The following is a 25,355-nucleotide window of genomic DNA, read 5'->3' on the forward strand; positions in this document are numbered from 1 at the left end:
TAAATCCAATTTCTATTAACACAGTTTGTACATATCTTTTTTTCCAAATACCAACTTTTTAAAGGGGTCTTTTACATATTAAATAATATGTCAATAATCAATTATCATCAAAAATTTGTTTACAAAATTGCATTTTGGGCTTACTATTTCACTTTCTTTTTCTTTCTTTTTTAGAAGAAAAAATGTAGGTTTCCAATCTCCAACTGAAGGATTTTTTTATTTCTATTTACAATGGTATATATAATATTTCAATGATAAAATAAAAAATTCAATTGGTCCTCAAAACAATTGTTTAAGACGCCAAAGACCATTATAGTTGAGTCTCAATATAACTCAATATTATATTTTTTTTTCATAAAAGACATGAAAGATAACCATATTGACTGTGAATGTAGTGTTTCTCTACATTCTTTACAAAAAATACATCTTTCTGTTTCACTCAGTTTGAATTGGATTAGTTTAATGTTGGTATATATTTAAGCATTAAATATGAAGCCTATCCTGAAGGGAAATAAATAGAATGGCGCCCGTTAGGACATTAATCTTTCTGACAGATGGGCTTCATTTCAACTGTATGTCAATTTTGGTAACAGTTTATTATTTATATTTCCATTACAACCATTCAAATTCAAAACTATACACGCATACTTTTTTCAATTTCCCGCTTACGCAAGTGTTGACGTCACCAAGTTCACTAAACGGAACAGCCATAGCGTCAAATTCTGAATATAGTTCAACAAAAAACGGCTTGAAGCAAGCGAACAAATGTAAACTATGCGATGATATTTTTCAATGCATGCTATTTGTCAACACGATAATACTATTGGATTTCAAAGACCGCATAATAAACCACAATTTCAATCATTTGACCGTTGCGCATTGTCAATGAAGCGGCGGAAACGTTAGATCTGTTCATACGCTTGACCAGATTGGAGTTCATAGCCTGCTATTGCTCATCTGGTTTAACATAGATCAAACGGAAACTGGAATTAGATTGGAAATGTATTAATTTATGGAAAAATTTGAATTGAAAGTTTTGGAGTTTTGTGTCATTTGTGACATTATGAAGTATGAGAACAATTTTCTGCCAAACTTCCTTTGGAATTTTGACATCCATATGTTCTTTACCATGACTTTTGAATTTTGTGCTAGTAATTATTCGAGTAAAATTTTAACATATAGTTATAAAAGTACTTTGTAAATTTTTCATACGTTTTATAATATTTAATAAATATGTTTCGTTTTGACTCATTATCAGGATTTTGTTGGAGCATTCTAGTTTTCCATTTTAACGGTGTTATTCTCATTACTCCATAGAACTCAATAAAATTGCATGTAGTTGTCGAATTATGTTTTTCACAAAATTTATCAAAAGTTCAGAAACATTTTCAAATGAATTACTGATAAAAAATCCTTTTTACACCAACGTATGTAAATAAAGTTTTAGTTATAATTCTTAATAAAATTGTTAAACCATAATGGTTGTAATGTAACCATGTCTGGGGTTGTGAGGGGATCACTTTTCCTTGTCTCAATATACATTGTTACTCCAAATGGTTCAAGGGCACACAACAAATTTTTTGATAAATTATCAATTATTTATATAAAAATAGTCAATAGGTACTGCATCTCAACCGATTGAAGTCTCAGTAATTGTACAGTGCATATTACGGTTAGTATTTTCCAGGGTTATCCTACATTAGATTAATAATTTCAATTTTCAATTCTTTTATTGACTTTGGGTCAATGACCCATCAGTACAAAAGAGTATATATTGTATACATATTGTGTACAACATCCATTATGACATTATTTAATTTAGATTACAAAAAGTAGTTAACTTATTAATTATCAGTACAGAAAGTCATTATCAGATTTATTTAATTTGTACAAATATTTTATATACTTAAATTACTACTTATAGAAACAAAATACATTATATATCAGCTTTAACTTACAGGTGATGCGCCCATTCATAGTAATGATACAAATACACAAGTCGACTTACCAATATAAGAAGAATCTGACAATAATCAGTCAGAGAGACAAAGAAATGTACAAGATAAACCATTTCGTTTAAACACGACAGACGAACACTAGTCTAAAATTAAACGCTTCTTTGATTAATTTTCCTTATAAGTTCAATTCCTTTTTACTATTTGTGCTCAAAAGTCCTATTACTTTGAAGACAGACGGTCTATTCCAAAAGAATTTCTTTATATATTTTTGTCTAAAATTTGAATATTTTGACATACGAGTAAAAAATGAAATTCATCTTCGACTTCCAAAGCATTACAGTTTAAACAATAGCTATGACACCTGAGAACATTATCATATCTTCCTGATTCTATAGGTATAAGTCTCAATTTTGTTATCAATTTTCTCAGTTGATATGGTAATGATTTAATGGGGTAAAATTACAAAGTAACCTTACTAAGCATATGTTTGTATAGATCACATTTACTCGACATATGTAATGAGATAAAAAGTTCAAATAAGTTTTGCTTTCTCGGCATCTATGTAGAGTGATTTGTAAGTCTCGCTTAGAATACAATAGTCAGAATTCACCAATTTGAATCAAAATTTTAACAATCTATAAAGTTAAAATATTCTTAAGTGAAAGTCGCCCAAGTTCGAAATAAACCATAGCGTTACACGTAGATTTTTTAACACCCGACAAGTTTTTACAAAATACTAAATGTACCTTTTCAACTTCTACTGCATTATAAGTACCCCATATTTCACACCCATAGCAAAGAATACTTCCAATGTAAGTGTCATACATGAAACATAGTTTTTTACATTCAAATTAAATTTGTTGCATTTGGAACGAAGGGCAACAATAGCTTTACGATCTTGTTACGCAAGTGCTCAAACATAGACTTTTTTGTTAAAATTAAGAAGAAATTTCAAATAACGGAAATGGTCTACTACTTGCATGTTTACACCGTCATTTTCCTTTCTTCGTTTCCTTTACTATTCCACCCTTCCAAAAAATACATTTTTGTTTCAAATTTATTAGTTTAACGTCCTTTTAATAGCCAGGGTCATGTAAGAACGTGCCAGGTTTGTTGGTGGAGGAAAGCCTGACTACCGGAGAAAAACTACCGACTAGCGATCCGTACCTGGCAACTGCCCCACAAAGGTGGAGGGCTTGTGTAGAGACATCTTAACCACTCGGCCATCGCGGGCCCAAAAATATTGTGTCGTATATATTCACTGTCATTTTCCATTTCTCAGCGTAAGACCTTATCTAAGAAATTATCTAAAAGGCACTGTAGATCTTCAACTGTTTCTGCGAATACCACTAAATAAACCTGTGTACAATAGCAGAAAAATACTCAGTTCTCCGAAGTCGTAACTTGGCTCCATTTTTGATTTCACTGTTATTAACAAATTATGGCGTATACTCAGTCTAGAAATTTTACTCAGTCTACATAATTAAAAGCTTTTTGAAAATCAATAAAACAGCATTGCAGGATTTTTTTTCTTTAGAAGAGTTTTTCAATTATATATTGCAACGCAAATATAGTATCAATAGTACCAACGTTTGGTCGAAAACCACATTGAACTTCCGTTAAAGATCGTTAGTTGTACATAAACATCCAACAACCTCTAGTTTAGAACAGTGGTAAACAATTTACACAGACAACTTATAAGGCTAATGTCACGAAAATTGTTGGGGTCTGATCGATCACCTTTCTTGTGTACCGGTATAAATACCGCGTTTGACCACCTAGATGGAAACATGCTGAGTTTAAAATATTATTGAACAAAGTTTGCAAAATAGGAAGAAATATGTTTAACACACATTTAACACACCATCATTACCATGTGATTTACCACGTTTAAGGTTTTCAATAGCTATTACAATTTCTCTTGTAGTAATAATTGAATCTAAATCATCATTTATTGCAGGATCTTTATCTAAATGTACATTTCCATCGATATCATTACCTGTGCAACTAAAGCATCGAAGTGATCAAATAATTGATTTACTGGCATCTGTGGCGAATGTTTACCTTTGCTTTTTTTTGTTTTTGTTTTTGTTTTTTTTTTTTTTTTTTTTTTGTAAAAATATTTTTGGTTATGCTTTCGTAAACATTCTTACATGTCGCCCTCATACACCATGTACTGCTTCTTATTTTTTTTTCTAAAATTTTATATCTTTTTTTTTTGTCAACTAGCGCAGCGTGTGTTATTGTGTTCTTATTCTTATTGAATGTACGAATAGAAGATAAATATTGTTTGCGCAATAATATTAATCTGTCATTGAACCAGGGCTTATGTTCAATTGTTTGATCATTTGGATACACAAACTATATATTCCTTACTAGGACCAGACACCGTGTTTTTCATAAAAAGGGATCCATAATACATTGTAATTCATTGGTTAAACTTTCAATACTGGCACCAACAGCCTCTTGATTCAATTCATCTGCTATCATGACACTATTTTTAAGTTTGTCCAGATTTACATTTAATGATTCCATAAACTGATCTTTCAGTATCATTCGATACATTATTTAGATCTGGTATTACAATTTGATTCATATGCATGATCTGTATCAATAAAACATTTGGGAAATAGTTGAACATGCAAAAGGGCATGATCAGAAAACTCTGTAAAATTAGACACAATAAATGTTTTCACAGTCGCAAATAAATTAAAAGGCATTAAAAGATACTATTCATTAATTCATACTCATATCAGGATTATTACATTTTGGTAACTCTTCATTACTGCTATCAACTACATAACCAAATATGGATTCAAAGTTATTACGGATTCCATTATGAACGAAATCATAGCATATGAAATCATCTAGATTTCTTGTACGACTGTCAAAGTCGCCAAACAACATAATGTGTTTTCAATCAAATAAATCCAGAATTTAAATTTATAATTGGTAAACGTCACAGTTATTATAAGTATATTCTTGTGGAGAATTTGGCGGGATATACGTAAAAATAAGCATCATATCCAAATCTTTGCAAACAAGATTTTTATCCAAATATACCGGAACTTTAGAATCGAAACGTGGGTTACCAAACAGATACAAAATTACTGATTGTTTTTCGAACCAACAAAACAATACGACCACCCTGTGTGTGTTTAGTCAACTTTCTGGGGATTACTATGGTGTTAAAACCATCCTAGTTTAAATCGTAGTCGTTCAGGATATATATCATATTTCTTTCATACCTACACGTGTAATACTGGCTGGTCTAGGGCAATACACTCATGTCGCCTAAGGCTGTATTGCATGGCTACCCATGCAATAAAGCCTCGTGACGTCACGGCGTCAACAAAATCTCTATTTCCTCGGTAAAATTTTAACATTTTTTTTCACAAAAATGACTGGTTTTACTATAAAATGATGCAAGCAACGGAATTTGTGTTGAAAATATCACGTAATTTTTCATGTATGGAAATTGACTTCCAGTCGTGGATTTCTTCGAATTTATTTCAAAATGGCGGGATATTACAGTTGTAAAATTGTAGTAAAACGTCATGGTATGAAAGAAAAATACTCTTTCATAAGTGGATATGAAGGATAGGGATATTCTACCCTCGGGATCACAAAATGTTTGCAAAACCCTCGGCAAGCCTCGGGTTTTACTACATTTTGTGACCCTCGGGTAGAATATCCCTATCCTTCATATCCACATATGAAAGAGTCTTATAATATATGTGATCAGGGTGATCCCCATATACTGATGAACTTGTTTATAAATAAAAATTATCTTGTTAACAGTAGCCTAGCCTAGTGATGATGCTTTTTTTTAATTACAAAAAAGTCAATGTAAATTTCAAGTAGTTTCATATAGACTCACTGAAATAATCTGGTGAAAATAAGATGATTTACCCTGGCGTTCCTGTCAACATCTATTAGTTCACAAACATATACAAGGTCAAATGTTATACAAAACAGTCCACATGTGTGATTTTCTTACATGAGAACTTTGGCATCAACAATGCGAAAGTAACCGATTCCCAAGATTTCTCCAGTATTTATTGCTAACGTGATTAACTTCATTTTTATTAACATTATTAATATCGTCATAAAGTTATCAACTCTATCATTTGGCAAAATGTGGTTTTTACTATATTTTTTACCAAAACATTAAAATGGCATGAGAGAAGAATAATATGTCCTATTGTGGAAGAAATACCGTACAGTCGGCGATTTTCGCGGGTCAAAATTTCGCGATTTCATACAGAAAAAACAACAGAAAATTAGATTTCACCGGGCCTAAATCTTCGCGATCTGTCTTTTATATTATTATTAGTAGTAGTAGTGTAATTCAACCTTGTTATTTCGATGATCAAATTTGATGCGAAATCACGGTAATATCATTCTTGCGAAAATAACCGACTGTTGATATGGTATTACTATAATTATTATCAATTTAAATTATTCTGCCTTCAAATTAATGAATAATTTGTTGTCTTTATGATAATAAGCTGGTTCCGCCTTGCCTATGTCGTTACTGTCCGATTAGGAAAGAAAACAATCCAGAAATAAATCTATATGTTATCTTATAAAGTTTAAAGTTTGCCAATTTTCACTTAAATACAATACATAAACAAACTAGAGTCGTCGTACAAGTGATATGCTCTTCAGTTTATATCCCAATCAAAAAGGTTTTATGGTGATCATAAAAGAATTATGGCAACAACCAAAGAATATTTACAAAGTGAATTTCAACAGAAGCATTAGTATTCAAAAAGTGTGTCATTTTAGGTAGCTTGTCAGTTTGGGTAACGTGACGTAATATATCATCGTTATGTGCAGACAGATATGCCAGCTATGTCAGTGTCGAGATTGATGTTTAATATCGAACTAAAATTTCTTCAATGATAAGAATAGCACATGGATATTGATATAATCTCGCCTATCACAAGATTGTTCCACAGAAAGTTTCCAACAATATTGTAAAAAGTAATCTAGAAAAGAATAATTCAATAAACAAGTGTACATTAAAGAAAAATACAAATATTTACCTTGTTAGTATAGATAGGATGACGCGCTCTTGGGAAGTTCCTTCGAATTGATGCGTCAAGCAATGGAATAAGCGTGCTGTCACTTTGAGTTCGATTCGTCGAATGAGGTAACAATGTGTAATGTCGGCAACAATATATAAACATCACATCACGAGTGATACCAGGTATGTCCTATAACCGGAATCATATCTCTGTTTTTCCTGCTAATCGATTATTTAAATACATATCAGAGCATGACTGTTTATTTGTTTTTGAATCTAGCACCATGATAACCTACGGTCATGTGTTATTCTATTTTAATAGAAAGTAGTCATAAGTTCAGGAAGAGCTATCATTCATCAATTCATCTATAATACGGTTATATGAACTTTATAAATGACGGTGTTAGACGAACTACAAAGTTTCCCGTCAGTGCAATATCCTCTACAACAGTATATCATCATCAAAGTACACCTGCTCGACATATTAACCGTGATAGTTCGAATCCCATGTGGGGCATTTTTCTCCGGGTAGTCCGGTTTTCCTCCACCAAGAAAACTGATATGTCCTAAAAGGACCTTGGTTGTTTTCCTTACTTAGATTAGTTCAAATTTTCATGATTTGGACGAAAATCCAAATGGAAAATATATAAATAGAACTCGTAAATATGTTTGACAAAAAATATAATGTGTACACATGTATGTTCATGTACGCCCTCGGATAATCACCAAATAAATCTGACCAACTCCAGTACCACAGGGAATTTAGAACATTTTCTGATGTATTCGTTGTTTTATTATGTTCATTCTTATAACGAAGGTTTTACTTTCCAAAAATAATAATAATAAAAGATACAATATACGACTCCAGAATACCTATGTACTCCATTCAGACGACTGTTGCATATTTGTACGTAAAAACTACAAAAGAGTGAAGTATCAATGAGTAGAGAATACCTCTCAGATACCTCCTCTGTAACGGTATTTGGTAAATACAGAGACATATTCAAGTAATTGGCTTTCAAGGGATACTGGCTTACTGTGTTCATCCGACGAATCTACGATAATAATTTGTAAAAATTTAAGATTTGTAAGTAGATTTTAAGTAATTTATAGATTCTTTTAAAATATCTTATGCAAATAAGTTGACTATGTAAGGGCATTGTCTGTCAACATTTATCAGTTGATAAACGTATCTGAGGTTTGGTTTTGGTTTCTTTATTTTTACGTCCTATTAACAGCCAGGGTCATGTAAGGACGTGCCAGGTTTGTTGGTGGAGGAAAGCCGGAGTACCAGGAGAAAAACCACCGACCAGCGGTCAGTACCTGGCAACTGCCCCACATGGGATTCGAACCCGCATCCCAGAGGTGGAGGGCTCGGCCACCGCGGCTCGAATTACAACTAGAACGTGGTTAGCACCGTATCTGAGGTCAAAGGTTATACAAAACGGCCATCATGTCTAGTTTTACCCACGTGTGGTATAAACAACGCGGATTATGGTATCCCACTTCTATATTACAAACCTGATTAACTACTGCATTTTCATTAACTGATTTTCGCCATACTGCGGTTATCAACTCGATGACTTCGTAAAAAATGGAAATTGTCGCTGTAATTAAGTGTAATGCCATCGTTCAAATGGATGAGTCAAATGATTTAAAAATAACAAACTGTCAACAAACATAATGCGCATCACATCACGAGAGATATGTCCTTTAACGGAATCATATCTCTGTTTTTCCTGCTAATCGAATATCTAAATATACAACAGAGCATGACTGTTTAATAACCAACGATCACGCGTTATTTAATTATAATAGAAAGTATAAATTAGTTCAGGATAAGATAACAAGACAGACAGGCAAACTTTGAACTTATCTATATTAAGGGCAGAATATTGTTTATATTGTATTGCCTATTGATCTTTTGGTGCTGTTAAACTGAACGTATTAATACAGTATTTCGTATTTGCATATTACAGAGTTATCTGTTCTTGCAGGTAGGTATTGATTATGATGTTATTTGTTTCAGAGAGTAACGTTATACTTTTCAGAGAAAACGACGCGAGTTTCTCTCACATAATAATGACGTCACAATGTGCTACCTCCTAGAAAGGGAGGTAATTCTGAGACGGCATACGTCTCGGAAAACATGTAGAAGGTATGTTTCAGATAACAAATTACATGTACTCTCGCCATTTATGTGTTAACTAGATTTGACTTAACGAAAGTTTTGTTAGTTTACTGTATAACATGGGATATTCGTGTATTCTTTTCGTGGATTGGAGCTTTGATGTAAATTCGTGGATAGAAAATCCTTGGTTTGCAGATGGAACAATAGCGACAATAATATAAAAGAAACTAAATTCGTTGTTTTTTTTATATTCCTGGTTTTACAACAACACACGAAAACACCGAGAGTTTATATACAGTTCATGTTATACAGTATATAAGTTAGACTGGCCATCTTTCGTTACAGCTACAAATCCCACTGTTGTTCTATCGCTTAGTACAAAGGCCACATAGTGGATACTTCATCAGTTGATTTGTTCCGCCATGAATTGATACGGAATCTTGACCAAACAAGTTAATTAATAAAACACGATTATGCTCTATGTAACAGTCTGTAGAAAAGACCAATTGTATATTAATAATATCACGAAGATACTTGCTTTTTTCCCACATGTGTTTACAAATACATGTTACTACGAAGCTGTACGGCCTGGAGTTATAAATACGTGTTTTGATAACACGGCGCATAAGTTATTCAGTAATTATTTCAAATAACATCTTTGAATAGAGTTTCGCTGTGAGATATTAAAGTTGTATGTGCCGTTACTGGGCGAAAATATTAACTTTAGATAAAAATCAAAATGCTACAGTTGAATTCTTTATAGAATAATATATTCTCCCATCTCCTTTTGGGGTAAGACAGTCTCAACCCGAGGAGTAAGATTATTAAGTGCAAAACAAGTGATTCAGAGCTAAAAGAATCTTATATACGGGTAAAAAATGTTGTCTCATCAATAAGTGGATGAACAATTTTTTGTTTGACAGTCATATCATTACATCATAGTCCATGCTGAAAAGCACTAATTGTTGTGAGTGCACTTGCTGTATGCAACCAAATGGATACTCATGTCATTCATTTAAAGTTCCTTTCAGTCTTTCGTTTTACAAAATACATGTACCTTCTACACTTTCTATCTTTCAATACAGATATACACAACATTTATTATTCCAACTCAAAGTTTCGTAAGAATCAAAATTAATTAAATAAATAGAAATAATAAAAAACATGTATTGTTTTCCGTGTTTTATAAAGACATCTAACATATATGTACTAATGCAACCCACGTTGTGTTAAATACATGATCGACTGATCACTACATTATGTAATAGACCACACATACTTATCTATGGTAATGAGTCACTAATAGAATCTTACATTGGTCTGTCAAAGTGAACAGGGATATCTTAGCCCTAGTGGAAGATTTTGGCAGTCGAGGCTTGCAGAGTCGAGATATCCCTGTCCACGTGAAAGATTTTAAACAGTATTTATTTTTATTGATATAATGAAATATATATACATACGAAGCATAGAATATTTTATACATCGACGTTTTATTACAATTCAACTACCATGTTTATCCGCCATTTTGAAATAAATTCGAAAATTCGCGACTGCATGCCTTTCCTCCACACATGAAAATTGCGTGACAATTTAAACACAAATCCGTTGTCTGTGTCTTTTGAAGTAAATCCAGTCTAGTTTCTTGAAAAAAAAATTGTATCGAGAAAAGAATAATTTTGTAGTCGCTTTGACGTCACGAGACGAGAGAGAAAAATAAGATAGTCTGTCCCATAATGGGTGCTGTATCGGTAAAAGGTCATGTTAGGTTAACAGTAGGTACACTGCTGAGACTGATACCATAAGCGGTGAAACTGGGTCTTATTGTCAGCAGCTGATAGTGAGATTCTCATCCATGTTGGTTAAGTGAAACAAAATCAAGATAAAACAATAGATTATTGATGGTAGGTCATTACAGATAATTATAAGACCACGTGCAATGTTAATGATATCATCACGCCCATGATGCGTGACGGAGTACACGCTATAAAATTTAAGTATACAGCGATTAGTTGGAAAGTTACAGAGAGACTCTAGAATTGTAGGAGACAAGGGGTATCCCTTGGACGGGGTATTCTCTGCTGGAGGTGTGGAACTCCGTGAGAAGATCTGTAGAATAATATCATTGTAGTTGTGGTAGACAGTAGTAATAGATGAATGTTACGTCAGTGTAATTGATTAAGGAAATCACAAGTCCGCAAAAAGAATTTGTTATCTGGGGTTGGGTTTTTTATTAGTTTAACGTCCTATTAACACTAGGGCCATCTAAGGGACATGCAAGGTTTGTTGGTGGAGTAAAACCTCCGACAGCGGTCAGTACCTGTTCACAGGCAATTTATCTTCAGGTCAATTTGACCTTACACAATTTTGACCTGTAATTGACTCGAAAAAAATATTCATGTAAAATTCTTGCTCTCTTTTTTGCTCTTTACAGGTAAATTTGAACTGAAAAATGTAACCTGAAATTGACCTAAAATTGACCTGAAGACATTATGCTTGTGTAGTTACACCTATAAATGTCCGACAACATTCTTTGCGTGCAGTATTTTCAAACCAAACTTTATTCGCATAAACTCCATAATGCTATAATAATCAAATAATTGGTGCATTAGTATTAACATTGTCGTCTGTTTCATCTGAATAATTTCATTCGGGATCACCTCAGCATGATCCATATTGTTAGGCAATCAGCGTGTCATACTGAGGTGACCCGAGAATTATTACATCGTATCGAAGAGCATCATAGTGAGCGGAATTGCAAGTTTGTTTGTTTGATTGATAGAATAGCGTCCTATTAACAGCCAGGGTCATGCAAGGACGGCCTCCCATGTATGCAGTGTGTGTAGCGTGTGTTAAGTGCGTGTTTTGGGAGACTGCAGTATGTTCGTGTTGTGTCTTCTTGCCCTGAAATTTTCACAATGTTCCGATAGACAAGCCACTTGGTGAATTCGACACTTATCAGTCGGTACTTAACATTTGTAAAAAAAAATCAATGTTGCTCTCAGTATAAATGATATATCAAGATCTCATATTATTGGCAAGGTGCGCGACAAAAAAGTAACCATCATTGCCCGTTTTGTCCGATACACTGATGGACAGAAGGTATACAAAGCCAAATCGCCCTAAAAACTCATCAAGATATACATTACCGAGTGTCTGACACCCTATATACAAGGAATCGTTAACGATCTTGGAAAGCTGTGGCGTGACGGCAAAATCGCATCTCACTGGACCTTGGACGGGCAAATATTTGCCAAAAAAAAACCCTGAAAATTCCTCGAAAATTCTAATCAACTCGTATGGCTGCATTGACCGCCTCAAATCCGAGTTCTGAAGCTAACGCGTACGTGCATCAATTCACGGACTCTCTGTCACCGCGATGACATATATTTTGAACACGATTCCAATGGTCGATAAGATATCTTTTAATAAAGAAACAAATAAAATTAATTATATATGGCAGTCTGTGTTTCGTTCATGTGTGTATGACCCAAATTTTCTGTGTTCTAACCGTAAACTAAACAATTAATGATAATTATGTACTGTTATATATTTTCAACTTATATACTCATTTCATACATACATGAACAATCACATCAGAAATAAATAATTTACATTGTATCAAATATAGATTCATTAATCGTGTATACATTATGTTCACTTGGTTTCCGTAATATCAATTTATGTGTGCGTAACCCACGTGTGATTTGCGCATATATTTGTATATTCTTACATTTTATATATGCAACACTAATTGGAACAATATAACCTTTACAGCCTATTCAATACTTCATGCATTTTTTTATGTAAAATTCTTTAATTTTTGTATACCTAACTATGACGCATACCTATTTATACGATTACTGTCCCCAGGGACTGTTGTTATCATGTTTTCACAACACACTCAATTAAAACAGTTACTTGATTTACACTGTAAATGTTTTCCTTGTATCAAACAGTGGTTTCAAACGCATTTTGTTTCACCTATATTCATTCATTTTCCTGTCTTGGAAAGTATACGAAACATAATCAAGAATCATTTTCAGGTGTGATGTGTTATTAATTAGATACTAAAATTGTTGGTGAATGTTTTGCCATGTTGGTATTGTGTATTTATAACTCGGTGTGAATCAATTTTGAATGCTACTTTTGTATTGAAACAATACACTAGATTCTTCACTTCTCATAAACACATAACTCCCCGTTAATAGAATTATGTAATACTTATTCACACATCAACCAGTAAACGGTAATCTACCCAGGCTGCATGTATTCTGATATCCAATTCCTCAGTATTACAGATTCTATTTTATGAGTGTCGTTGGATATAGGAAAGGAAATCAAAAACAGTAATTTTGCATTTATATTAAACAACCAGTATTGTTTAACACATGTGCACCACAAGACAATATAGACCATGGCTATGTTTGGACCAGTTAAAACCATAGAATGGAAACGTTGCTGAAAATAAGAATATAACATAAACGAAGGCACCAGGCGCTGTTGATAAGCTAACGTACTGAAATTCATGGTGATTCATACGTTTCTTCCTTCAGAGCTATACCTGTAGCTAAATAATATAAAAGTTAAACTAACATTCATCTACAAGATGAAGTTTAAACAGAGGTTGCAGGTAAGAAGAAAAACAATTCTGCAGGTAGATGGTTTGATTTCAAACACAAACGAAAATAAAATCGAGCTTTTGAAGTCAATATTGTTGAAGAATAATATTACCTTCAATGTGAAAAACCTTTTGGGTGTGTTTTTCATCAAATTTATAATAAATAAAAAAAATCTCAAAATAACTTGTTATCTCAAATAAAAACAACACCCCCTCCCCACCCTCCTCCGCAAAAAACCCAAAAAAACAAACAAACAAACATACATTTATCAAAGAATGATATATTATCTAAATCAATAAAATAATTATAAATAATTGTCCGTGAATAACATGGTGTGAATCCTTCTGCTTCGTACCGTGTAATGAATTGTTAGTCTATAGCGCTCGTCATGCATGCATATACTACAATGTTTTAGTATCTAACTCGATCTATTCAATCCATTGTGTTAAGGATGAAAAGGTATTGGAAGCCGTCCTAGGTCTGGCAGCGATCACTGTTGAGATACGCTTTGTTTTGTAAAACAGTGGAGATCTATATGAATAACGGTTTTAATGCCTAACATCTCTGTGCTGTAAATTGCCTAATTTTCGCAACACATTTCGTCCATGCAATATTTTTGCTTATGTCACTAGTATATTATGATCTGAAGCGATTTTCATTGGAAATTCATTATAATGCCATTAAATCATAGAAACAATAACATTACGTCAGGAAAATTCACATCAGGTTTTTGAGGAAACGGTACTGAAAATAAGGTTATCATAGGATTTAAGGTATATGACGCCGTTGATAAGTTACAATGGCAAGAGAGAGAAAGAGAGAGAGAGAGGGGGGGGGGGGATATTATAACCAGTATGCTATGCTCGTCAGCGTAATATAATCATCTACACAAAATGTACTAATATACTACTATTTAAATCCAATCCCATCGATAAAGAGACAGAAGTGCTTGACCAATTTTCATAACTTTTAGCTTTTCAAAAATCTATGCCATTCTTTCATTTGTTTGGCTTTCTCTTGTTCATTCGAGGCTTCATGAGACGATTTATATGTTTCTAATCAAGCCATTCCTTCAGAGCTACAGCTATCACAAGGTTATCCAAATTGAGGAAGTACTCAATCAATTATTTTTTTGTGAAAAAAAAACCACGAAATACCTTAACACAGGTCAGCTACTCTCAAAGTACTAAATGATCTAAAAGGTTTTGTTCTTGAAAAATACAGAAGAAGGTTACTTGTGTGAAAGAAAATAATTATGCAAGCAGAAGGTTTATTTCATATCAAAACAAAATTAATCGAGCTTTGAAATTTAATTATTGTCAATATTGGTTAAGAGTAATAGCATCTTCAGGGTGAAAATGTATAAAAAATGTGATGAAAACACCCCCTTAAAGCCTCAAATAAAAAACAAAACAGTCCCCTTCAAAAAATAAATTAATTGATTAATAAAGATAGAAAAAATAACTCCAAAAAAGTCAATAAAAAAGGAACAAACAAATAAACAGCAAAACATTTACGTATATGTTAATGTTGTTTTAAAGATAAAGACATACCATTAAATATTAGTGACCACGAGACTCTGTTCTGACAATTATATACGTAATGCGTGCGTGCACTCATACAATTATTCATTATTCATTTATATTCTTCTATTCAAGTTTACGATCCTTGTCGAAAATGCTGACGTAATTAAAGTATGATATACCAACGGGGATCTATAGAAATAACAATAGTTATATGACCTTAGTATTTTTTGTACATTCTTTTTACCTTATTTCAAAAGGTTTCGGTATAAAACGTATTGTTGTTATTTACATCTAATTTTGAATCACAAATATTCGCATGTTTACCCGACATGAAAACACAAACAAAACATATCGACAACAACAACCTCAAACTATAAAAAATACTTTAACAAAACTTTCGATACAAAATCAACTTATATCATTTAAAACGCTATGAAGTAATTGGTGTAAACAAGGTACTTACTGTTTGATGTTGAGGTTAGTTATGTCTCTGGTTGAAACAGCTCTCGTCTGCTTTACAAGTGTAGTTATGGCGTCATTTACATAGTTGCGCATGTCAAAGGGAGTTAGTTGACGTAATGACTGAAAATAGTTAGATCGTGGTTCATGGAATTTTTTAAGTTATCGTTAAAATCAACAAAGGTATTCTTCAGTACCTAAGTAACATGATACATTTACACAGAGATAAAAAATACTGTAAAGAAATGCGACCATTATTTAAAGTTAGACATCGTGCTTAGCAAGACGAGGGTTCTCAATAAATAAATGTTCTGTTATTATCACAGATCAAATATTTCGCGATTTGGACTAAAACGCGAATTGAACTCAAGCGGTTTTTTAGAATATTGCAAATTGACTATAAGTCTTATATTATTCATCCTTTTTTTCGGTGTGGTAGATTCTCTTATCGTCGGCTAATAGAGCATTCCGATATGTTCCAACACAAGGCCAGAGGTCATGCTGTGAGGACCCGAACAAAGAGTTGTTAGATCTTGTTTTGGAGTGTATCGTAAAGTGTCGTAGTTGAGTGGTATTACATGTCTAATTTTGATTCGATTAATTAAAATCCGATTAATCTAAGTTTTTAAGTCAAAACTTTCAAGTTAGTCTCCTTTCTTAACTGATTTTATTTTTTTTACTTAATTCAGTTTTTGACTTCAGTTTGTTTCGAGAAATTAGGGCCTGACTCGACTTTTTTACTCAAATTAATTATAATCCAAATGAACAGTTTTTACAAAAGTCACCTTACACTAAAGCTGATATTCTTTGCTATGGTAACAATAACTTAAACGTACGGCTTACTGATGTACCGATGTGTGATTACAATTTAAACGTATATAACACTTACGTGTTTGCCACCGCTTTCTTGAACAGGTGACAACTGATGTCTCTCTACATACCAGATCTAGGGAAAATTTCGGACACATCTTTGTTTCACCTGTAAAAAAATCCCTGCTGTCATTGTCCCGAGGCATTGATTGTTAACAAGACTCTTTTCTGTCGTTCCTGGTATATCTCTAGAGTCAACGACTATAATAATCTACTCTGTAGATTTCTTAACGTCCACTGACGGTGATTGCTATGTCCAGATCTGAATTATTTCCAGGTTCCGAATCGTGTCGGGCGGAGATCACCAAGTCCTTCCTGCACAATCGGACATGTACCATGTAATATCTTATTACATTTTTGCGGGACTAGGTTATCAAACGTAACTATATGTAATTTTCTCGCTGAAATGACGCTAGCGCAGGACATTTTTTTTATTGCCATTATATCACCAATAGAAACAATAAACCCGCACAAACGTCATCAGCAATCATTTTGCACGTTAATTAGCCCCGTTGTTTATACTAAGAGTTTTGTTTGAATAACTCCTGTATCCCATATGTATATTTCTAGTATTGTATATTGTAAGAATGTAATAATAGCATAAAGACGTAAGTGATATTTTTTCTGCTTTATTGAATAAAACAGCATAATTTACATCACACATTTGAAATATTTGATTTGCTCTGATTTTCTATAATTTTCATTGGCTAATACACTGTCATGTGAAGGGCTATATGTAGCATATAATATATCGGTGTTTTTATTTTTTATAAACAACGAGTTTAGATTGATATTGTGACGTCATTTCACTCCAGAGTTTGGCTTCACAATGCCCCAACGCTGAGTAGATGTAGTCGAGCCTCTCTCCATGTAATTCCTTAATATTTAGCACAAAGTAAATGTTTTGAAATAATAATTATATGCAATATATAAATTAAAGAACCTTTGATTCGGTTCAGATGGTGTTATACCGCCCTGGTAGTGTATCAAATAATGGCCTTGGACTTCCCACTCCGTTCATACTCCCTCGACTACAATTTAATTCTACCAGGACGGCAGAATACCATATGGATCTCAGCAAATATTCATTATTGATTCTACATGGGTAAAAGCTGCAATTTCATTTCGTGAATTTTGTTCTCAGAGCATGTCTGATCTTTCGGACAATATCTCGAAATATGTTACTTAAATCTGTGGACTTGCTAAACCGAAATGAACATTGTTTTTTTTTTTGCATATTTTGCCAAGATTTACAAATAATACAACAATCTACGGACTCACACAGTAATTCCTAAGGTCAGGCCTGGTGCATACACCCTTGTATCGATACATTATTTTGCCTAAGAATATTATGAAGAAGTGTTATATAGGCACACAATATATCACTAGTTTATTCAGGGCCTAAAATCGAAATAAATAATAAATTATTTTCCTCACATAGCTAGCCATGTAAGATAGAGTTGTCCCATGACAAGAGGACAGCTATGTAAGATAAATGTATCTTACTTAGCTGTGACGTCACAATTGCCGAACAATCAGATGACGTCATTTCAGCCAAAGTTGACGTCATTTTTCTTCTATTTCGATTGATTTGCCGGATTTATTTACCCATTTCAATTTGTTTAATTTGCATTTCAAACCGTTTTACCTAAGATTTCTTGTTTATATTTATTAATATAAACCAAACTTTGATGAGCTCTTTCGAATGGCGTTCTTATTTTTAAAATCGATCAATTATTTAAGAAGTTAAGATTTTGTCACAAAATGGCTGATTCACCTTTCGTGCAAGTAACTCGACAAGCAATGTGAGAAAATAACTCTTTCATATGTAAATTATGTAGGATAGAACTATTCCACCCTCGGGTACAGAATTTTGGGTCAGAAACCTCGGCAAGCCTCGGTTCTGACCCAAAATTCTGTACCCTCGGGTGGAATAGTTCTATCCTACATATGTACATATGAAAGAGTCATATATACTTAGCCCATGTAATATTTTTACACAGAAATTAGGTAATATACCTTGGGTGCAAAGTATACACTTTTGTGATGTCAGGTGTTGACTTCAGTAATCAATGAAAGCATAAAGATTTCAATCTTCAACAAAATTATATGGCAATATATGAATTTAAAAAGAAATTCAGAGAATATAACTATAAATAAACCTCTTAACGGTCTTGGTTTTGTCTTCATTTTATCATATACCCCAGTTAAAAAGTGTCCAAACGTGAATAAGATTAAAATCATCTGTTCAAGGCTTCGTTTTTTCTTTGCTTCTACTTTATATCTGACGATACCGCAATCAGGATTACTGTGAAATCAATTATTTTCGTTGGGCTCAATTTTCGTGGATTCTAAAATTTTACAATTTCGTTGGCACTTAAATTCGTGGAGTAGACCTTACACATTACCGTTAAAATACACAGTCGACACTGTCACCTGTATTGTTTCATCTCTCAAGCGGAACTAAGCTCTACCACACAACACAGTAACAATCACAATTTAGAGTCGGTACTCAGCGAGTGTTTTTACAGATGTGTCCAACAAACAATTATCGTGTCACATTGATAGAGTCATGATATACTCAATCAATTGTTTGTTAGTACATGTAGATGAGGTCTATGAAATTATGAAAACTATCTTTGTTTGGAAACTATTTTCCAACTTTGAACTTGTCATGCTTGTCCCCGAAATAGACCTTATGTAGTGAGGTTATAATCATCCTACAATGCATGAACGCATAAACTTACATGACATTGGTAAAGGTATATATATTTTCGTGGGGATGTAAATTCGCTGATTTTGGTCAAAAAACGAAATCCACGAAAATTAAACCCCCACGAAAATTAATGATTTCACAGTATGTTCAGATGAGTTTTAGCATCAACCAAAACAGCACATTGCCCTTGAAATGTTTGGTGTGACATCGTCTCTCGGAAGTCTACAACAAGACACAACAATACCGAGGTATTCCGAGACACAGACGGGGTTGTGAAGTTGAACAATGATGTTGGTCTTTAGTGTTCCACACGAAGAGTGTATGAAATATAATTATGATAAGCCGGCGTTCATTGATCAATATCAATAAAATGTTCATGACATATTCATATAAACATGACCATGATATCAGTATCGGGTAAGTCCCAAGCCAAGGATATTACCAATCTATTTTGATTCCTCTTATCTTGCCGATAACAGTAGAAAAAATTCTGCCAACAGTGAGACCAGTAGTAACACCAACACTAGTACCAACAGCAGTACCAGCAGTTCCACCAGCAGCACAACCAACAACTAATCCAACAGCACTACTAATAGTAGTACCGGCAACGGTGCCAACAGCTGCTACAGCAGTCTGGAAAACTGGATTAGCAACGACAATACAAGCAGCACCACCAGTAGCAGCAGCAGCAACAGCACCACCAACACCAGCTACGCAACCTATGATAATTTTGACATTTTCTATGTACTTTATTTCATTATCCGCTTTCAGTCTAGCGCTTTTTCTATCAATCAGATTGTTGCGATTTTTTGAAATTTTGTCTTCGATGTCTTTAAGTCGCCTGATTTGAGCTTTGGTAGGACTGTTACCGTTGAAACTTGCAATTAAACTTTGCCTTTTTCTCTCTGCCTCCTTGATTTCGGTTTTGATACATTTATTCTGTTCAAGAAGATGCTCCATTCTTTTTTGGATCTTCTCATTTTCTTCATCAAACAATTTATTCTTGTAATACCCGCCGTTATTCTTTTGAACAAGTTTTTTTACCTTGTCAACAACCTGCTTGCAATGGACAGCTTGTTCCTGTTCGTCTGTGTGTAAGTTTTCAACTGCTAGATATCCGCCTTTACACGATTCTATAAAAGTTTTACATGAACATGGTAGACGAGATACAAACCGCTCCAAAGCTTCGTTACCGAGGTTTTTTCTTGCAGTAAAAACAACTATAGTATGGTCTAGAAATTTCTCACCAAACATCTTCGTTATTAGGTCAAATGTCTTTTTATCTTTTCCCTCGATGTCGCGTTCTCCTATTTTCATCAGAAAAAGGAAGGCATGGACTCCAGGACATGCAAGATGGGTGCATTCTTTCAGCATAACTTTAAGATCATCTTCGGGCATATTTGTATCTAATATACCTGGAGTATCCACCACCACCAGCCTTGTACCGAATATGTTTACCTCATCAACGCTGCATTCTCCTGTAACCGATTCGCGGTTAGGTGAAGACTCAAATTTCGCATGACCAAGTAACATGTTCCCTGTGGCGCTCTTCCCTGCCCCAGTTGTACCAAGTAAAACAACATTTAGCTGAGTACCTGAAATTAAAAAAAAATAGATTTACATAGACGTATCCTCTATTTCATTATACCAAGTGTTACAATTGTCACAGTAGGAAACCGGATTAGGGTAACTGTATATGCATGCATTCATAATAGATGAGTAAATCGTGATTTTTCAGTAATGTACAGAAATTCGCAGGCGTTGGAATCATGCATATAAAATAACTTATGAACAGGACAGAACTCACTATACTCACAATAAAAATATACTAGTAATTTTGAATTCATAAATATAAATGATAACCTTTGAAAATACAAAAAGTTTTTTGATCAAATAGAATTTTGGGTGATTCAGGATTACTACAAGTTGTATCACTACACCTTTGATGTTTTAATAAAGAGACTGCATGAATAAAATTGATAGGAAATGGAAAAAAAAAACTTTTGTTTATATTACAGTATTCAACTTTGAACTTTAGGTATTAAGGTCACAGTGCATAGCACAAAAGTTGAATGCGATAAACAGTAAAAGTCATAAGAATCATAAATGTAACTAGAGGGCCAAGTACTAATACAATAAGTGATTTTTTAAAATCATTATTCTTGTTAGAACAGGAATACGCACAATATCACAGCTCATTTACAATCGTTTTGTAGATGTACATGTATATCATATTTGCTTTGAATTAGATGATAGATACTATGTAGCAATTGGGTTTATCATTAATATATTCTTATATGTTGGTTTTTATGTAAATGCAGATACAAAATAGCCATGTTGAATTGGACAATTAAAATGTCTTGCGGTTATGCATATGTCTCGTGTCTCGTTCAAACGGAAAACGAAAAATCGGAATGCAGAAAAGATGACTGACTCTATATCGGGCGTCAGGATCACTCTTACATCTCTTGTTAAAATAAAATAATAAGATATAAGATATTCACTTAAAGCATACTTGATGGAGATACTTTATCTTGACCGTGAATGTTCAGTATTTTAGCATACAGTAGTTGGAAAAGTAAACCTTTGTCACTTAGTTGATTTCGTGAACAAAACCAAATATTGATTGTTTAGACCGTTTAAGCGGTTTTAGGGTGGCAATCAAAACTATTTGAATATTTCCATAACACACTCTAGCAAGGATTTAAAATTCTATATAAAGGATATTTAAATTTCTCCATTGTTTTCAAAAAAACACAGTAAAGAAAAGCAAACAGTATGACGTGCTTTAAGAGACTTAGATATTCAAGGCCTTATTCCAAACATATCTCCAGAAATGAATTTTCATTTGTGTGACTTTTGCAATTCTTTCAGACGTATGCTTGATCACCAGTTATACATTAGTGTATTACTTTTTATGAGCCAAAATACTTCCGTTTAAAGTTTTCATACCTTCATGCGAATTTGACGGAAACCGTAAATCGGAAGTTGCCATATGCAATAGTTAGGATAAAAGGCTGGTCAGGATGGAATGTATTACTTAATCAACACAAGTTCTTACTATCACAACTCTAACAGCACAGGTATTTTACAAAGATAGACATCAGAAAAAAGCATAACATAGTTAATTAAATATTTATTTATCAGTGTTTATAACATATATCATTTTCAAAAATATACGCAATAATAATACGTTATACGTTATAATAATCTCAAAAATTAACACAGAAATAAATTAAGTTAATGAGATATTATGTTAGGACTTGTATATGTTTCAAGCAACTTAATTAAGAATATGTTAATGTCACAGTTGATCAGACAAACATTATTCTAATCTAAAACCATATAATTCTAAACAAAAGTTATCACTATTTCCTTAAAGTAGCCTTGAATCTGATCATCTGTAAAAATACTAAGTAGCTCATTACTAACTTAGCAAATTGATTTGTTTACACTGGTTCATAATAATAGTACTTAATAAGTTATTTTGGGTATGAAATTTGAGTTACAAAAAATAATTCTTATCTCGGGAGTAGTATGGTCCTCACCATCCTCGAGTAACCTTACATCTTCAACTTGATCCACTGGTACCAAAGGAAGCGAAGCTGCTGAACTAACTGGTGTCGTGACATCATCGTTCTGGCTATATTTGGCAGCAGGACGAAAGGATTTTGTTTTTGTCCGAACACACTGCGTATAATGAAAAAAGATGACTTTACTGAAACTTATTCTTAAAGGCATTATTTGCAGCAACAAGTTGTGCTTTAAGGTAGGTCCATACTTTTGAAAATCGCGCCAATTCATATGACGCTATACCGGAAGTTGCGGAGATTGTTTTGAATTCCAGAATGGTTTCCGATACGCCACGACATCACACTTGGATATTTTTTCAATAGGTGAAAATTGTCTACATATAATATTGAATGTTTAAAATAATTAAATAAATCAAATAAAAGCAGTGAAGTGAAAATTATATGCTATCTCTGAGGTTTTTTGCGGTCCCTGTCGTAAATGGGAATGGATTTTTAAACAGCGGAAGTGCCGTTCGTCACTATAAATCATAAGAGGGGACCCGGCCCGACCGAAATTCCGGAATTCTAAAAACATCGCACACGGATTTCCTTTAAACACACAATTTGGAGAAAAACATAAAAACAAACAGATATAAACCAGATATAATATCACAAAAACGTATGAACTGATGTGGAATGTTTTTTGGCGGCATGATTTTCAAAAAAATAATCAATTATAACCCATCTAAGCACTGGATGAAATGGGGGTAGGGTTGCGAGTTACAAACTTCAAGCTTACAAAATTGTGAAATTTTGATCGAGGACCTCGTGTTTTTATATGATATTTGAAAAACATATTACCTTGGGCATATCATATACAAATATTGTGAAATTGACATGGATTTTCATTTCCTTTTTGGCCTATTCATTGATTTTTTACTGGCAAAAATATGGCAAAACATGATAATTACAGGGATGGTATATTTCAAGCTCAAATATCTCAAAAAGTAGTTCGAGAACACCCATTTATCTTTATAGATTTGAAATCTACATGAAAAATGCAAGAAAATAAGACCTGTTAGAAAAAAAATTCCCAAAAGTATGGAGCTACCTTAAGCTCTATGTTTTGTCCGTTTAGAATTGGCTGTTTCAAAAGGCAATATTACAAGTTTCTGTAAATAATGAACTATGGTATGAAAAGGGGTAAGAAATGTTTGTGACCTCACTGCTGAGATTGGCACTTTTTTAATTTGAAAAATTGTAAGATAATTTCTTATTATTTAAAGATGCTCCACCGCCGACAGAGCATAAATGATATTCATCATTTGAACAATAATTGCATTTAAAGGGACTAAATCGTTAAAAAATCATGGAATAAAAGATAAAACTTATAGAAAAAATTAAAGAACTGAAAATGTAAAAGTTGTGAACTTTGCGTTAATAACAAAATTTAAAAGTTTGCATAACCATTTTGTTCAAAATAGAGAAAAAACTGAAAATAAATAGAAACGACCTAGTCACTATGTCACACGGGTGAATGACAATTGAGGAGACGACACCGAAATTCTGTTACTGAATCTTTTATTTACGATAATTTAGCACTGTCTTTCCTGGTCTACTATCAAGGAATTATCCACAATACATAAGTCCAAGAATATACATTACACACAAAAGTCCTCAAGTACAGTATAGGTAAAATTAATCATCCAAAATGGTAACGATACGTTGTCCAAATTAACTACAGTATTTTACGTGAGACGGTCACTACTGTGATCCGAAATCTCACATAATTTTCTAAAACATTCTAATTTATACAAGATTAACGAAATTTCCATCATACAGTATAAAACTATTTCCATTGGTCAAACAAACCAATTAACTAGGAGTGGTTAACCCTTTACTGTTTTACCCCTAGATCTGGACAAGTTATTGACATGTCTAAACAATTAATACGTCTGGCAGGTTTAACTCATATTCTTAATTACCCCTAAGCAACTCTAACACTACGAGTATACATAATAGCCCTAAGTACTGCGAATGTAATGCGAACATTTCTCATCTGCCAACGTTTAATCTCTTCAACTCTACTTCCCACAAAATACCGGATATATCTTCCTTCAGGAAATTCGTTTTAATTGTATATCATTAACTCATTATTATATAATACCACACAAATCAATGAAACAAAATATGACCCTTGTCACAACTATTTCATATTATTATCTTTCGGCGAGGTAAAGAATCCCTGTGTGCATGCGCGATGTGGGAACATTTACCGAAGGAAATCTCATCTGTCTAATGGACATATCTGCGATCGACTGAAAACCTCAATTAATCGACTACAAGTTCCTGATTACTGTGTAAAATTAATAACCGTTGAAAGGTATGCAGAAGTTTTGTGAAGAAGAGTTTCTAAGTGTAAATATTCATATATTTTGCAAGTTTTTTTGCAGCTATAAAGAAGAATTTTCATTATGTTATATGGTTTTATACTTGCTTCTACCATTATTTTATTTTCATTTGTCATGATAT

General features: G+C 33.2%; 2 protein-coding genes across 4 annotated transcripts in view; one reads left to right on the forward strand and one right to left on the reverse strand.

Annotated features, from left to right (window-relative positions):
* Positions 1-25,355, forward strand: part of LOC138336414 (protein MON2 homolog) — a 576,914-nt gene that overhangs the window by 59,625 nt on the left and 491,934 nt on the right. The gene's annotated exons all lie outside the window — the stretch shown is intronic.
* LOC138304690 (GTPase IMAP family member 9-like) lies at positions 18,581-25,350 on the reverse strand. The gene is made up of 2 exons (XM_069244895.1): positions 25,327-25,350; positions 18,581-20,898 (listed from the first exon to the last, which is right to left on the reverse strand). The coding sequence occupies exons 1-2, from the start codon at positions 25,348-25,350 to the stop codon at positions 19,750-19,752; spliced, it is 1,173 nt and encodes a 390-aa protein (XP_069100996.1). The 3' UTR covers positions 18,581-19,749.

Source organism: Argopecten irradians, chromosome 12 (genome assembly GCF_041381155.1).
Source record: "Argopecten irradians isolate NY chromosome 12, Ai_NY, whole genome shotgun sequence".
Lineage (NCBI taxonomy): Eukaryota > Metazoa > Mollusca > Bivalvia > Pectinida > Pectinidae > Argopecten > Argopecten irradians.